The sequence below is a fragment of the Miscanthus floridulus genome, chromosome 6, assembly GCF_019320115.1.
Source record: "Miscanthus floridulus cultivar M001 chromosome 6, ASM1932011v1, whole genome shotgun sequence".
In the NCBI taxonomy this organism is placed as follows: domain Eukaryota; kingdom Viridiplantae; phylum Streptophyta; class Magnoliopsida; order Poales; family Poaceae; genus Miscanthus; species Miscanthus floridulus.
In genome coordinates this window covers 130290901-130304956 of record NC_089585.1, presented here as the reverse complement: position 1 = coordinate 130304956, position 14056 = coordinate 130290901, and the positions used below count along the sequence as shown (strand labels likewise).

General features: G+C 43.6%; 1 protein-coding gene and 1 pseudogene across 1 annotated transcript; both read right to left on the bottom strand.

Annotated features, from left to right (window-relative positions):
• Positions 1–1314: 1314 nt before the first annotated feature.
• LOC136461240 (phosphatidylserine decarboxylase proenzyme 2-like) lies at positions 1315–4034 on the bottom strand. The gene is made up of 9 exons (XM_066460616.1): positions 4017–4034; positions 3176–3223; positions 2856–3002; positions 2614–2709; positions 2428–2502; positions 2208–2300; positions 1728–1814; positions 1575–1625; positions 1315–1455 (listed from the first exon to the last, which is right to left on the bottom strand). Exons 1-9 carry the CDS (start codon positions 4032–4034, stop codon positions 1315–1317), a joined length of 756 nt encoding a protein of 251 aa, XP_066316713.1.
• A 907-nt stretch (positions 4035–4941) lies between these two features.
• Positions 4942–11918, bottom strand: LOC136461239 (uncharacterized; annotated as a pseudogene).
• Between the last annotated feature and the right edge of the window lie 2138 nt (positions 11919–14056).

Genomic DNA, 14056 nt, shown 5'->3' with positions numbered 1-14056 from the left:
CACAGGGACAGGTGACTGGGTTGCTGATGGTTTCATATGAGAGCTATTTGCAGCAGATGGATATGGCGTTAGCTGGGCTGGCAATTTTGACGAATCTGACATGTTGGCATCAACCATTGGGAAATTCATCAAAATAGCTAAAATTCCAACTGAGAAAGCAAGCATTTGGAACAGGCTGTTGGATCTTCAGAACCTTGCTACACGTCTTTTCGGTTTGGCAACGACAAAAGAGAACCTCCTTATCTTAAGGACTCCGTTGATCGTATTGAGAAGATAATGCAAAAGGAGCAGGAGAATCTGTCACATAATTTGGAGCAAACAGAGGAAAGGGATTCCGAGACCAAGATGAGCTTCTGGATGATAGCCAATCATCCTTTCTTTGTAAGACCACTCAAGATCAAGGGTTTGTTCGATGCTTTCTACTCATCCTATAAATCAATTTCTAAGGCTGAGTGGGACGAGAAAGTTAGCAAAAGGAACAAGAATACTTGTGAGAACTAGCATGTGAAGAGAGTCCGAAAGAATACCTTTCTTATGATGGTGTACTGGTCACAAAGAGAAACTCTTCCAGCAGACTATCTTACAAGAAATTCAGAGTTCAGACAGGGTGACGACGACTACAACATATTTTCATTCACACCTGCAGATGACTATCTGGCTCTATTTATCAGAACGTGCTCCGTGCATGGTGCAGAAATTGTACAGGTAAGTTTGGATCTTCCTCATTCATTGTTTCAACCGGTGGAATTTCTGTGGAGGTGCTTCTTTTTTTGTCGAATTTCTGTGGAGGTGCTTCTTTTTTTATATTATAGTTTGCTAAAATGTGTTTCTTTTTGCTAGGATAATTGGCCTGGGTATCATATAACCTTGAAGCAGACATTGGCAATTGTGGCTTATCATTTTGAGGACTTTGTGCCTGCATTTGTAGAAGATGTTGTGCGTAACCATGCTAGCTCTCCTCAGTAAGTATTTGTACCAAGTTTCTTTTAAAGAGAACCCACAATTGTCATGCACACCTTTTTACAAAAATAATTGTTACAATGCAGACTTTATGAGGGCATTGAGGCATATATAGACCGGGAGCCAAGAGGTTGGAGAGCCTTGGGTGCCCATAATTTCACTCCACCTGATTCTTCAACCGAAGAAAGGGATGAATCTGCAAAGGTGGTCTAAGGGTTTTTGTACTATCTAACCTACTCTTCCCCAGTAAGCACATACGTAGGTCATGCATGCGTTTTTGTACTATCTAACCTACTCTTCACCAGTACGGCTCGAGCCATATCTTAAGATAAAACAGGAAAAAGATACGTTTTGTCATCCAAGCGAAAATTTCTGCAAATCTGGGACTTGCAGCCCCTTGTTCCTTGTGGAGACGCCCAGAGTCATACCAACAGAAAGGGTTTCCAGTGACCTTTCCCTGTTTGCCACAAGATCAGCATCAAATTGGATCGCATCCTGCCATGCAAAGTCAAAGTTTCATGAGCAATAATTTCATTTTTGAATATGGATGAGCGGCAACAATTTTTATGAATAAAATGGAAGAATATTTAGTGAGCACAGAAGCATGACAGAACCTTCTCGAAGACGCATATCACTGTGCTCCCTCCAAAGGAGAAATACCCAAACTGGAATAGAGGGGAAAAAACATGGAACGGATAATTTTACACCTTCACACAAGCATCAGAAGAAACTATCACAATATAGTAAGGAGAAATGCATGAAAAAACCTCATCTCCTTTGTGGACGTAGTCACCCTCTTTTTTCAAGAACGTGATGCTTCCTACCATGGTTGCTCCAATCGCAACAACTGCTACCTGAACCATGCCATCAGGAACAAGAAAGTCATTGCATGATGAGTAAGGGGCAGCTAAGCTTCATGCTGTATTGAGCTTATTATCAGTTCATCTCAAAGAAACGGTAAGCAAGTGAATCGTGATGCTCCAAAAAATAAATATGCAGAAAGACCCTGATAAAATAATCAATTTTACAAACATACATTGACAAAATTCAACTGTAGCATCAGGTCAGGCTAGTCCCAACTATTTTCGAAAAAAAAATAATGGGAATGATTCTAATCTACATGCGCATTGGACATCCTTTTCTGTTGAGTTTGCTCACTGCTGAAGGAGGTAAAGTTAATCCAATATTCAATTTTTAAAATCAATCCAACATAAGATGTATAAAAGGAAAAGAGCAGAGATGCAAACCTTTCCAAACTTGGAAGTTGATATTATTGAGACAACTCTTTTATTCTCAGTGAATACATTGCAATACTTGCTATTCACAGCGATGGGATTGACCTGTCAAAGCAAATAGACCAGCATCAGTCAGATGCTGAGAAATGACAAGAAATAGAACAGAGCACAGACATATCCCTTTCCAGTTACCACAGTGACATAAAAGCATGCCGATATAAGTATTCTATACCGTGTACAGGCACCCAGGAATTTCCACAAATTTCTCCACAGTTCCTGAGACTGGTACATGGAACCTATGGTAGTCCTGCACATTACAAAGTGTTAATATTCATGATTCCAGAGTATATTTTCGACAAAACATTGAGCCTTTAAAAGTAAGGATTATTTATCTTAACAAGGAGATTAAAATCTGTACCTGAGGTGCCAGCCGGAAAATGACCAACGATCCATTACTTAAAGCATTTGAGTGCACACTGGTCCCTAGGAGACCCTCAATTGAAAATTTGCGGCCCTAAGAACAGAAGGCATACTACAGTGAGACATCAACTAAACACTACCATATGAAGGATCACACGTTGTGCTTGCATGGACATGTCTCATCTCTAAATATATAACGATTTACTGTTTCAGTTAAATTTAGTGAACTAGTGCCTTTACCTTGATCCAAAGCCTTGTGCTCTCATCAACGGAACTGAAAGCCATTAAACGGCTATCAGCAGCACAGGTAGCAACACTGTCTTGGTCACCATGTGCAATTGGCCTGGCACCAGGCTTCAGTCCTCTTATGAAAAATTCATTAAAAGTCTACAAAGAAAAAACACTAATTCATTCAGCCCATACATAAGACTTTTCAAAATCAAATCAAATGTGCCATCCCATCAATGTCTATTACTTCATTCCGAAAACATTGGTGTTATAGGAAGTCCAACAGATAGTACGTAAACATAATGGCTTGAATTACTACTATACATACGTACCTTAAAACTTTCAATAGGGTCCTTGACCTCATCCATATTAATTTGATCCTGTAGTTATATACAATGAATATCGAAGTTGCCAACAATGGTATATAAATGCAAATGATCAAACTACATTCAGAATTTCAGATACATAAGCAAAAAAATGGATCGACAGGTAAAATATCAAGACCAAATAACTAGCATTTTAGCACGAATCAACAGAGATAGTCAAGCTATTGACAAAAACTCATCCATGGACCAAATTCCCACACAGTTAAGGTTGAGCTGAAAATATAACAGATAAAGACTGATTTTTGCCCCCAAAGAAAAAACAAATGAAGACTGGATTTTGTACTACCTCCAAGGACTCTATCTAAATTAAAAAAATAGAAATTGAATGGGGGAAAAGGGTTTGTTGTTCTCTTGCCTTTGTGTTTTCTATCATTCACCTAAAGCAGGCCTTTCTATAACCAGTATACATTTCTGGGATCACAAATCCTTCTGCACATTGCACATATTCTATATATATATATATCTTTGCACCATTTGAAGGACAGGAAAATATTGTGAAAGCTTTGTAAAAGTACACTATTTTTTTTTAGAATTTTGTTGTAACTCAAAGTTTTATTCCATGTATATCCAAGGACAAGGACTTTTGACTCCATACTACTTATGTTACTCGAAAATTAAAAGTGAAACAACCAAGTGCTGGAATTAACACAGCTCTGACATATAATGATTTGTGTATCTTGTAAGTGCATTTTCACTGTAACTAGAAAACTAGTCGCGCGATCTTTGAGCTTCCCACTATTCTGTTTATCCGCAGAGAGTAGTGCCAAATAGAAAATCAAGAAGTTACCACAGTAATTGTCTTCATCTATCATAAGTCATGTTCTTATAGAATACAAAATGGATCATATCATAAATTGTGAAAAAGCTAATGAATTAAGTGATGATTCTGGTCTAAAGTAATATTTGGATTTACATAAATAGAGTAGCAGTCATCACATTCTTCATTGATATTGAAGCTTCGAACGTTGAGAGTAGGTGGATACAATTTTGGGGTAATAATTGTATGAGTACCACATGAGTATAACAAAGTATTGTTTCTACATGTCGGTACTAGATCATGTAGTTTGTTTATCATTCAAAGGCTCCATTGAGCATCTAAACCTGCTACAATGTAGAATCATAACGCTGATTCTCTTCTGAAGCTTTTCAAAAATCAGATTTCTTTTGAAAACAACAGGATACAGGAATGATAAAACTTGGAAAAAAAATCATGTTTCTCCATTTGGGAAGAGAATGCATGAGAAACCTAGAAGCCAATTAGCCTATGTATAATTCAATATATGATGGGTTTTTTTTCTAAACATGATTGCTTTAGTTGAACCCAATCTTTTGAGCTTAAAGAACTTGGGTGAAAAGTTAAGTGGAGCATATCACAGCATATACGGAAGGTAACACCAGAGAAAAAAGATAATCGATTCCAATGATCACCGTTCGAAGATTTACTCCTACCTATAGCATTCTTTGTGTTTATTAAAAATCTTTGAATCTTGGATGGTTCAAATGCACAATACTTCACCATTGGACCACAAACTACTATGTATTGACTGCCACAATCCAAATGAGGGCACCCACATCCTGTAGATGTGCTTTTGAGGTAAACGAGCAGTCCAAAGAGAGGAAATATATTTTTTAGATAATGGATAAAACAAATATCTGGCCTCTACATCTAAGGATGTACACAGCCCATTATTACAAAGTTTTGGATGAAAAAAATGAGAAAGCCATAGTCTTATAGATCGATCAGGACGCTAGTTCAAACAATATAAATGTTTCCATCCTTTATTGGATATCTCTAAAGCAATAATTTCCAATTTCTTGCTCATCGTTGAGAGCGCGTCCTTGGCTGTCTCATCACGCTGTAGCTGGGCCCAAGAGCGTAACCAGTACGCTCCTCTGAAAATTACCTGCATAATAGAGTTAGATTTCATTTGATTAAAAACAAGATCATTATGGCATCTCCAGATAGCCCAAAACATGGCAGCCACCCCCACCCAAATCAAATTTCTAATCCTTTTATTTTGATTAGTCAGCCAACTACCAAACATGTGGCTTATTGATCTAGGTTGGGTCAAACTAGTAGCAAAAAAGATAATCCTCCAAATCATTTTGGTAAGGGGACAGTCTAGGAACAAATGTTGGATAGTTTCATTCCCATTACAGCAGATGCACTTTTGACTCCTCTTCTAATTTTTCTTAGCGAGGTTGTCTTTGGTTAAGACGACACCCCTTTGCAAGAACCAAAGAAAGATTTTAATTTTTAGAGGAATTTTTATCTTCCAGATCTTCCTAATAAGATAGAGATACATTGAGCGGACAGAGAACAAACCTGATTTGGTTAAACTCCATCTGAAGTAATCCGAACCTTCCACCAATGCGACATTTGAGATCCGTGCTACTAAACTAAGCCATTCTGTAAGTTTATTATCCACCAGAGCCCTTCTAAAAGAGATGTTTAGTGGGCTAGTAGTTATCACTTTTGAGACTGTTGCATGAGGTTCCCGCACTATATTATATAAAGATGGATATTTAACTTTCAGAGGCTTATCTCCTACCCATGTGTCGTCCCAAAACCTAGTGTCGGTTCCATCTTTAATATCGAATGAACCATTAGCCAGCACCTCATCTTTGATATGCATGAGGCCTCTCCAAAAATGAGAGTCATTGGGTTTGGCTGCCACCTGAGTTAGGCTCTTGGAGGTTAGGTATTTATTCCGTAAAAGAGATTACCATATGCCTTCTGTGTTTAGAAGATTAACCAGCCATTTGGCTAGAAGGCATTTATTTTGCAATTGTAAATTTAGGATACATAATCCTCCTTGGTCCTTTGGACGACAAAGGATGTCCCATCTGGCAAGGCGATATCTATGTTTATCTGAGGAGCCTTGCTAGAAGAACCTTGATCTATAATAATCTAGGTTTTTAATGACCCCCTTAGGGATCTCAAAGAAGGACATCATAAACATAGGTAGGCTGCTTAAGACTGAATTAAGCAGAACTAGTCTACCCTCATATGACAGGTATTTTGCTTTCCAACAAGAGAGTTTCTGTTTGAAATGATCTTCCACCTTTCTCCATTCAGAGTTTAGGAGTTGTCTATGGTGCATTGGGATCCCTAGATATCTGAAGGGGTATTCCCCTGCGTTGCATCCAAAGAGACTAGTATAAAAGGATTCCATCTCTTTAGCAGTACCATAGCAGAAGACTTCGCTCTTGTGGAAGTTGATCTTCAGCCTAGATAGCTGTTCAAAAGCACAAAGCAACAGTTTCAGATTCTGTGCTTGTTCTGGGTCGTGATCAATAAAGATAATTGTGTCATCTGCATATTGTAGTATGGACAAACCATCATCTATAAGGTGGGGGACGACACCTCTTATCTGACCATCGGCTTTTGCTCTGTTAATCAGAAGAGCTAGCATATCAGCAACGATGTTGAATAAGATTGGTGACAATGGATCTCCTTGTCTGAGTCCACGTTTGGTCTGGAAATAGGGTCCAACATCCTCATTGACTTTGATTCCCACACTTCCTCCGGTGACCATAGTTTCAACCCATCGACACCATTTGGGGGAGAAACCTTTCATTCGTAGCGTTTGTTGTAGGAAAGACCACTTCACTTTGTCGTATGCCTTTTCAAAATCAATTTTGAAAATGACACCGTCTCTCTTTTTGGTGTGAAGTTCATGGATGGTTTCGTGTAAGATAACGACCCCTTCCATTATGTTCCTTCCTGGCATAAAGGCAGTCTGCGTTGGCCTCACCACCGTTTTAGCTACCATATTAAGCCTATTTGTGCCCACTTTAGTGAATATTTTAAAACTCACATTAAGAACACAAATTGGCCTGTAATGCTGAATTTTTATAGCATTATTCACTTTTGGGATTAAGGTAATAATACCAAAATTCAGACTGTAGAGATCAAGAGCCTCCCTATGCAGTTCAGCAAATAAGGATAGAAGATCATCCTTGATGACTCCCCAGAACACCTGATAAAATTCTGCAAGAAAATCATCCGGCCCTGGAGCTTTATTATGCTCCATTTGGAAGACTGCCTCCCTCACTTTAGATTCAGTGAACGGGCTAATGAGGATGTTGTTTTCCTCCGGTGATACCTGTGGGATATCCAGGTTTTGGTCTTCCCTAAAGGAGATATCGAAATTATCCAGCTGGCCAAAGAGTTCTTTATAATAAGTCGTAATGTGACTTTTGAGATGATCATCACCGATCACAACACCTTGATCATTTTCAAGTTTATAGATATGTTGCTTGCGATGTTTCCCATTGGCGACTAGATGAAAGAACCGAGTATTAGCATCCCCTTCCAAGAGGGTTTTAACTTTGGCTCTCTCATACCATTTTAGTTCCTCTTCTCTTAGAAGGTTAACTAAACGTTCTTTTAGATAATGCTTCAGATTAATGTCTTGATCAGATAAGGGAGAGATCTCAGCTTTCTTATCAAGATTGTCTAAAAGAGCTAACAGAGTCTTTTTTTCTTTTCGATATGACCCTGCCGTGTGTTTGGCCCAGCCCCTTAGATATTGTCGGAGTCTGCGGATCTTGAATTGCCAACGTTCAAGAGGGGTTGACCCAGAGCATGGAGATTGCCAAATATTTGCAACCATATCATAAAATCCATCTCGTATCAACCATCCCCTCTCAAATTTGAAAGGACGATTGTGAGTCTGGTGGGTTGAAGCACCTGTGTTAAGCACTAGGGGTGTGTGGTCTGAGATATGCCTATCCCTAGGTTCTACTGTTGTCAATGGGAACATGATTTCCCATTCCGTGCTAACGAGAACTCTATCTAACTTTTCAAAAGTTGGATTATCCCTTGGCCCCGCCCATGTGTATTGACGGCCTGCCATTGTGATCTCCTTAAGATCTAGAGATTCAATAACAGCATTAAAAAGATTTGGCCATTTAGGATCGAAGTCCTCAGAACTCTTATCTTCTGGGCTTTGCATTATGTTGAAATCTCCTCCTATCATATATGGAAGGGTTTCTTTGGAGCACGTGTTGGCGAGTTCTACTAGGAAAGCACTCTTATTCTGGAGTTGTGCTGGCCCATACACCGTATATAGCACAAATTTGAAGTCATTTGATTTGACTCTTAGGGTGAATTTTACATAAAAATCTCCCTCAACAATAGCTCCAATGTCAAAAACATTCAGGTCCACACCTAGCAGGATGCCCCCAGATCTACCGTGGGGTGCCATGGTGTGCCAAAGAAAATCATGTCCCCCACAAAGATTTTTGAGAACATGATTCGGGAACGAGTCCCGACCTGTTTCGGATAGAGCAATAAAATTAATTTGCTCTTCCTTAACTAATTCAGCCAAAAACCTATGCTTAGCCAAGTCTGCTAGACCTCTGCTATTCCAGAAAACTCCCTTCATTTTATAATAATTTTTGAGGGGGTCTTTGGCTTCTTGGGAAGTTTGCCATTAAAAGTATATTTGGCATTATTATATTTTTTCTTCCGTCGGAGTGGAGAGAGATCTATGATTTGATCATTCTCCTCCTCCAGCAAATTCTCATTTGGATTTCCACTGGCGTGGCTGAGAATTGCATCAATTAGGTCATCCTGCTCATCATCACTCTCAAGATTGGGGAGTTTAGATTTAGCAGAACCTTTTTTTGTATTAGCACATAAAACTAACTTGTCTACCTCTAAGTTTTTGATTGAAACTACATCTGAGGTACCTAGGTTGATGCCTACCCTACCAAGGTTTGATAAAATTTTGGAATCTGGAAAGCTAGTGAAAGAGTTACCTGTGAATTCAAGGTTCTTCTTTGCTACCAACCGTTCAGCCTTTTGTAGGGTATGGGCGTCCGCCAATGCCGCATTCCTAGAGCTGCGACGTGGTGCTTTGATGGGCGCTGCTGTAACTACAGGCGCCAACTCCCTAACTGCCGAGGTAGAAGTATCCACGGATATGATCACTTTCTCTGTATAAGTCGTAGTCGGTGTCGCAGGTGGTGAGGCTTGATCTACAGCCGCCTGCAGCTCCGCCGGCCCTGCCATGGGCGTCGGTGAGGCCGGTGCAGCCGGTAGGAGGGCTCCAGCGTTGTCTGATCCCGCTGGGAAGTCCATGCCAGCTTGGGGGTAGGTGCCGGTGAAGGACCCCCCGAGCCAGCTAGTGCCACTACAACTCCAGGGTCTCCCACCGCAGTCATGGGAGACACGGGTGGGCTGTTTGGTCGGCTCAGAGCTTTGTCCTTGCGATCTTCAGCAATGTCCGGCGCTGGGGAGTGGCTGAGGGAGGTGCTGCCCTCGCCAACACCCTGCGCGGCCACTGGCAGCTCCGGAGGTGGAAGTATGCCACCCCTCTACGTAGAAGCGTCAGGGAGCAGGCATAGGGGTTCGGTTGATGAAGCACCCCCCACGCCCACCCCCCCCCAACTGCCTTGTCCGTCGCGGTTGTCGGAGTAGAGGGCTCCCCGGCCAGTGGATCCATTATCGGGCTAGGATAGCCCGGCAGTGAGTCACCCGAGGTCGTTGCGGCCACGCCGGACTCCAGCGCGAGAAAGGGGGCAGTAGGTGATGTAGAGCCCCCCAACTCAGCATGATCTGTCGATGTCGCCGGCGAAGACAAGAAAACAGAAGAAGGATTGATTTTGTTAGGTGAATCAACAAGTTTATTATAATCAGCCAATTCTTCAACTATCAGAGGAGAATAGGTCTTCCTCTTATCCCCGTCTTCTGACTCTAGCATGACTCTGATACTGATCTCATTAATGAGCTACGTGCATGCCAGATCCAGGGCCTCTTCCACCAAAGCAGCTTGCTTCTGAGGAGGCAAATTCTGTGGAGGTGCTGATGTTTTGTCAGAAGCTTTAGTATTATTCTGTGGGTTTTGGGGATTATGAGCTTCCGCATCTTCCATCTCACGGTCGCCCCCATCAAGATCATCACCCAATAGACCATCATCCTCTGGATCAATTGGATCAATCTGTACAGCTTCATCGGGCTTAAAAAGCAGGCGGTAAATACCACTGCCAACACAAACATCAGCAAACTTTGGGATCTTTTTCATATCAAAAACTGCCACCAGGATACGAACCTGTCCAGTCGCCCGAAGGTGTATCATATCCACCTTCTGTGTGGCCCCAATCATGGTCCCAACTGCCCAAAGTGGAAGAAAAGAACGAAGTGCCCTGGGTACCTTAGTAACTGTCACCCATACCTGCTCCAATAACCTTATGGGTTGAACATCATCAACAAACTCAGCAAATGCGATAGTGCCTTCTTTGTTCCTTGTTGTAAGTGTCCTGATAGCTATCATACGATCTAGCTCTTCCTTGCTTGGAAATGGGACAACAAAAGATTTTGCCCCCAGCTGTTGCGCCTCCCAATCCCAACGCACTGGAATAATCCTAGCCAGTTCAGCTTGTACCAAGTGAGCAGGGACATCACCTGATTCCACTGTAATGAGGGCTGCGACTGACGCCTGAAAAGTGTCCACAATCTGATTGTTTCTTGCTGCCTGTATTTGGAAAAAACCCATCCCATCCTCCGCAGTGGCACAGTAGGCGACCGTCGGTTTGGGGCCACGAAGTAGCGGACACCGATTTGTGTAATGTTCTTCGGTACAGATGGAGCACTCCCGTTTCTCAGCCGGTTCCTTTCGCTTCCTCTTGTTGTTGCCTTGTTCATCGACAACCACCCCAGGTTCCACCATTAAGGTGTTGCCGACGCTAGGACGGCCATCGTTGTGCTGCTGGCCGGTCCCCCCGTCGGCATCCTCCCGACCACGCGCGGCCACCGATGCGCCGATGGTAGTAGAGGACATCTCCTGCCCATGATCGCCGCTGTTGGCCGGCTTGGGGAATCCCCTCCCACGGCCTCGGCCCTCAGCGCCGGCCTGCTGGGTGCATCCTCCAGTAGGTAGTGGAGCGCCGCGACCCCCGCGCCCACGGTATCGGCCTTGATCGTCGCGGCCGCGAACCTGGGAGTTGGCGTGGGGGCCTCGGCCACGATCACGTCCACGATCAGAAGGGGCGCCGCGGTGTGTGGCCGCCTGGCTCCACCTCTTGCCGAATTCGCCGCCCGCCATTAGCACCTCCCGATAGGATGGAGCGGCGGTGACGAACAGATTAGGGTTAATGAGTTTCTTCGTCGGACCTCTGATGCTTCCTGCCCAATCGTTGTCGTACCGAGCGGATGGTGACGACCGGTTCGGCGCGTCTTGGAACGCGTCTGGGTGGGTGGTGCGACCGGGCGCAGCTAGTTGGGCGCTTCGGTCGGATGTGACTCGGTCGAACCCCACCTTGCCCGACGAGGCTGGTCGGTGTTGGTTCAAAATTTGAAATCCCGAAGAAAACGGATCGCCGGCGTGGCCCTTCCTCGCAGCGAGCTTCAAGACCGGGAGGATGAAATTCCCAAGCCTCGTCTCCGGCGTGACTCGCGGCGGAGGCAGCGGACCCCTCCAAATCCGTCTCCATGGCGGCGCATACCTCCGTGGTGACGGATGAGGGCTGGCGCCGCCGAAGAGCGTCCGGCCTTCTTGATCAGCGCGGAGTGGGGATCAGGAGGGGTCGTCGACGAAGTCCTGGTCGTCTTCCCCGGCTGCGGCGTGGAAGGAGTCGCTGCCGCCTTCTTTGGACCTGGATCGGTCGCTGCCGCCTTCTGAGCGAAGCCTTGTGGTGCATGGTCCACGCACCGTCCCTCTTCCTCGGTCTCTGGGTTCATCTAAGGCCAGAGAGGAAATATATGTTCTAGAGTAAAGATAAATCAAACAGAAGGTAGGTACTTACTGCCAAATTATTACTGCCGACACTTAGAAATTATACTAATTTTACACATCCATAGAACATAGATGTACATTCAAACATCTACAACTTTGATAAATTCTAAGTGTACGCAATTGTAAGCTACTGCTAATTTCAGAGCTCAGACCAAACACGACATATCAATCAATTATCTATACACTTCAAAATTATACCAATCTTCGTGCATATAGAACCTAGATACAAATTCAAGCGTTTACAACTCTAATAAATTACGAGGACACACAATTGTATCATTGTAAGCAACTACTAATTTTTACATCTGATCGAGATCAAAGAATACTAACCAATAATTCCAAGAATCTAAAGACATCAACTAAACATTGCTCCTTATTCTCAATTGAGTGTAACATCTTCAGATACCTATAGCTAAAAAAGGTGTTCCTGTCAGCTCCAAGGTATGGATATGGTTACCCATACAGCAATAACAATGATCCCTGGTTAAAGTACTATTTTAATGACAACTAAAGATAGGAAGGCATGAAGATCTAAAGGCAATGTGAAACCTGATGTGAATACAACATGCAACATTTGCTCATGCATTGCTAATATGCACATATATACCTGGTTTCCAGCAATGCTGAATATTGTAAAAGCAACAAACCTTAATGTCAAGCATACTTGTACAATAAAAGCTTTAATATGTCGAATCTTGTCGGGGTTCATGACACCGATTAAGCAGATCCTCGGTCCGGCCCGACGAATCGGGAACCGATGGCTACGGACCGTCTAAGTTCCGGGAGCGTCAGGTCGCGTAGCTGGGAGAGGAGTCACCCCCAACCCCTCTCCGCTTCTTTCGACGGTAAGCGACCGGCCTCGGCCCTGCTTCCCATCTCGACCCCCGGGAGGGATGGGAAAAGGACGAGGACTGATGGACGTACGCCTAACCTGACATGCGTGTTCAGCCCACCCCGCCTGGGGCAGAGGGAACGCGTGACTTGGGGCAGGCGCAAGCCCTGCACGCCCCTGCATCGATGAGACAACTCCGTCATGACAGTGAGTCGATACGGCCCTGGACCGTCCCAACTCAGGCCGACGGGACAGCCGTACGGCTTCACCGAGTACAGGATGGGTCGCACGACTCACCCCATCCCCACTTACGGAGTACGGAGTAGAAGCGAACAAACCGCCCGATCGAGGCTCACGGCACTACGACCCGGCAAGGTAGCCAACTGCCTTGGGCGGCTACCAACTCCCATCTTGTCACCACAACGCCATCAGGAGGACAGGAAATGACGACGAAGACAACATGGCCTCGTTTAGATTACAAGTTTTTTCACTCTTTTCTCATCACATTAAATTTTTAGATACATATATGGAGTATTAAATATAGATAAAAAAATAACTAATTATATAGTTTGATTGTAAATTACGAGACGAATATTTTGAGCCTAGTTAAACCATAATTAAATAATAATTATCAAATACAAATAAAAGTACTATAATATCAAATACTGATTCCTAACCTTTCCTAACCTTAGACGAGGCCCAACACCCATGCCGACGAGGACGGTCGGTGAACCATGACTGTGCCAACAGTATCGCTACGGCCGGCACTATGGCATCACACCATGCCACGTCCTAGCATGGGAAGCAAGTCCATGTCAACCACACGACGACACCAGCCACGATCAAGTGTACGATGACATAGCCGTCTGTTCCTGACTCGTTGGGCCAGATCGAGGATCTACTTATTCGGTGTCACCTAGCCTTTTCATGGAAGCGCTGATAGTCGAGCTGTTTCTTCTCCCCGTTCGGTGTCGCGGCCAGTCCAAGCTCAAGGCTTGGCTCTTGGCCGGTCAGAGTGTTTTAATGCGGAAGGTGGGCGGCACGCGGCGCCCTGCCAATCCATATTAATGGCCAGCCCACGTCCCGTCGTGTCTCTATACTCAAGTGTCGTGTGCGAGTGTTTCGAGGACTAGGGCCATGTTTAGATTCCACTCAAAATCTAAAATTTTTAAATTTTTTTGTCATATTAAATTTTACGGTACATACATAAAGCATTAAATATCGGTAAAAAGAATAACTAATTATACAGTT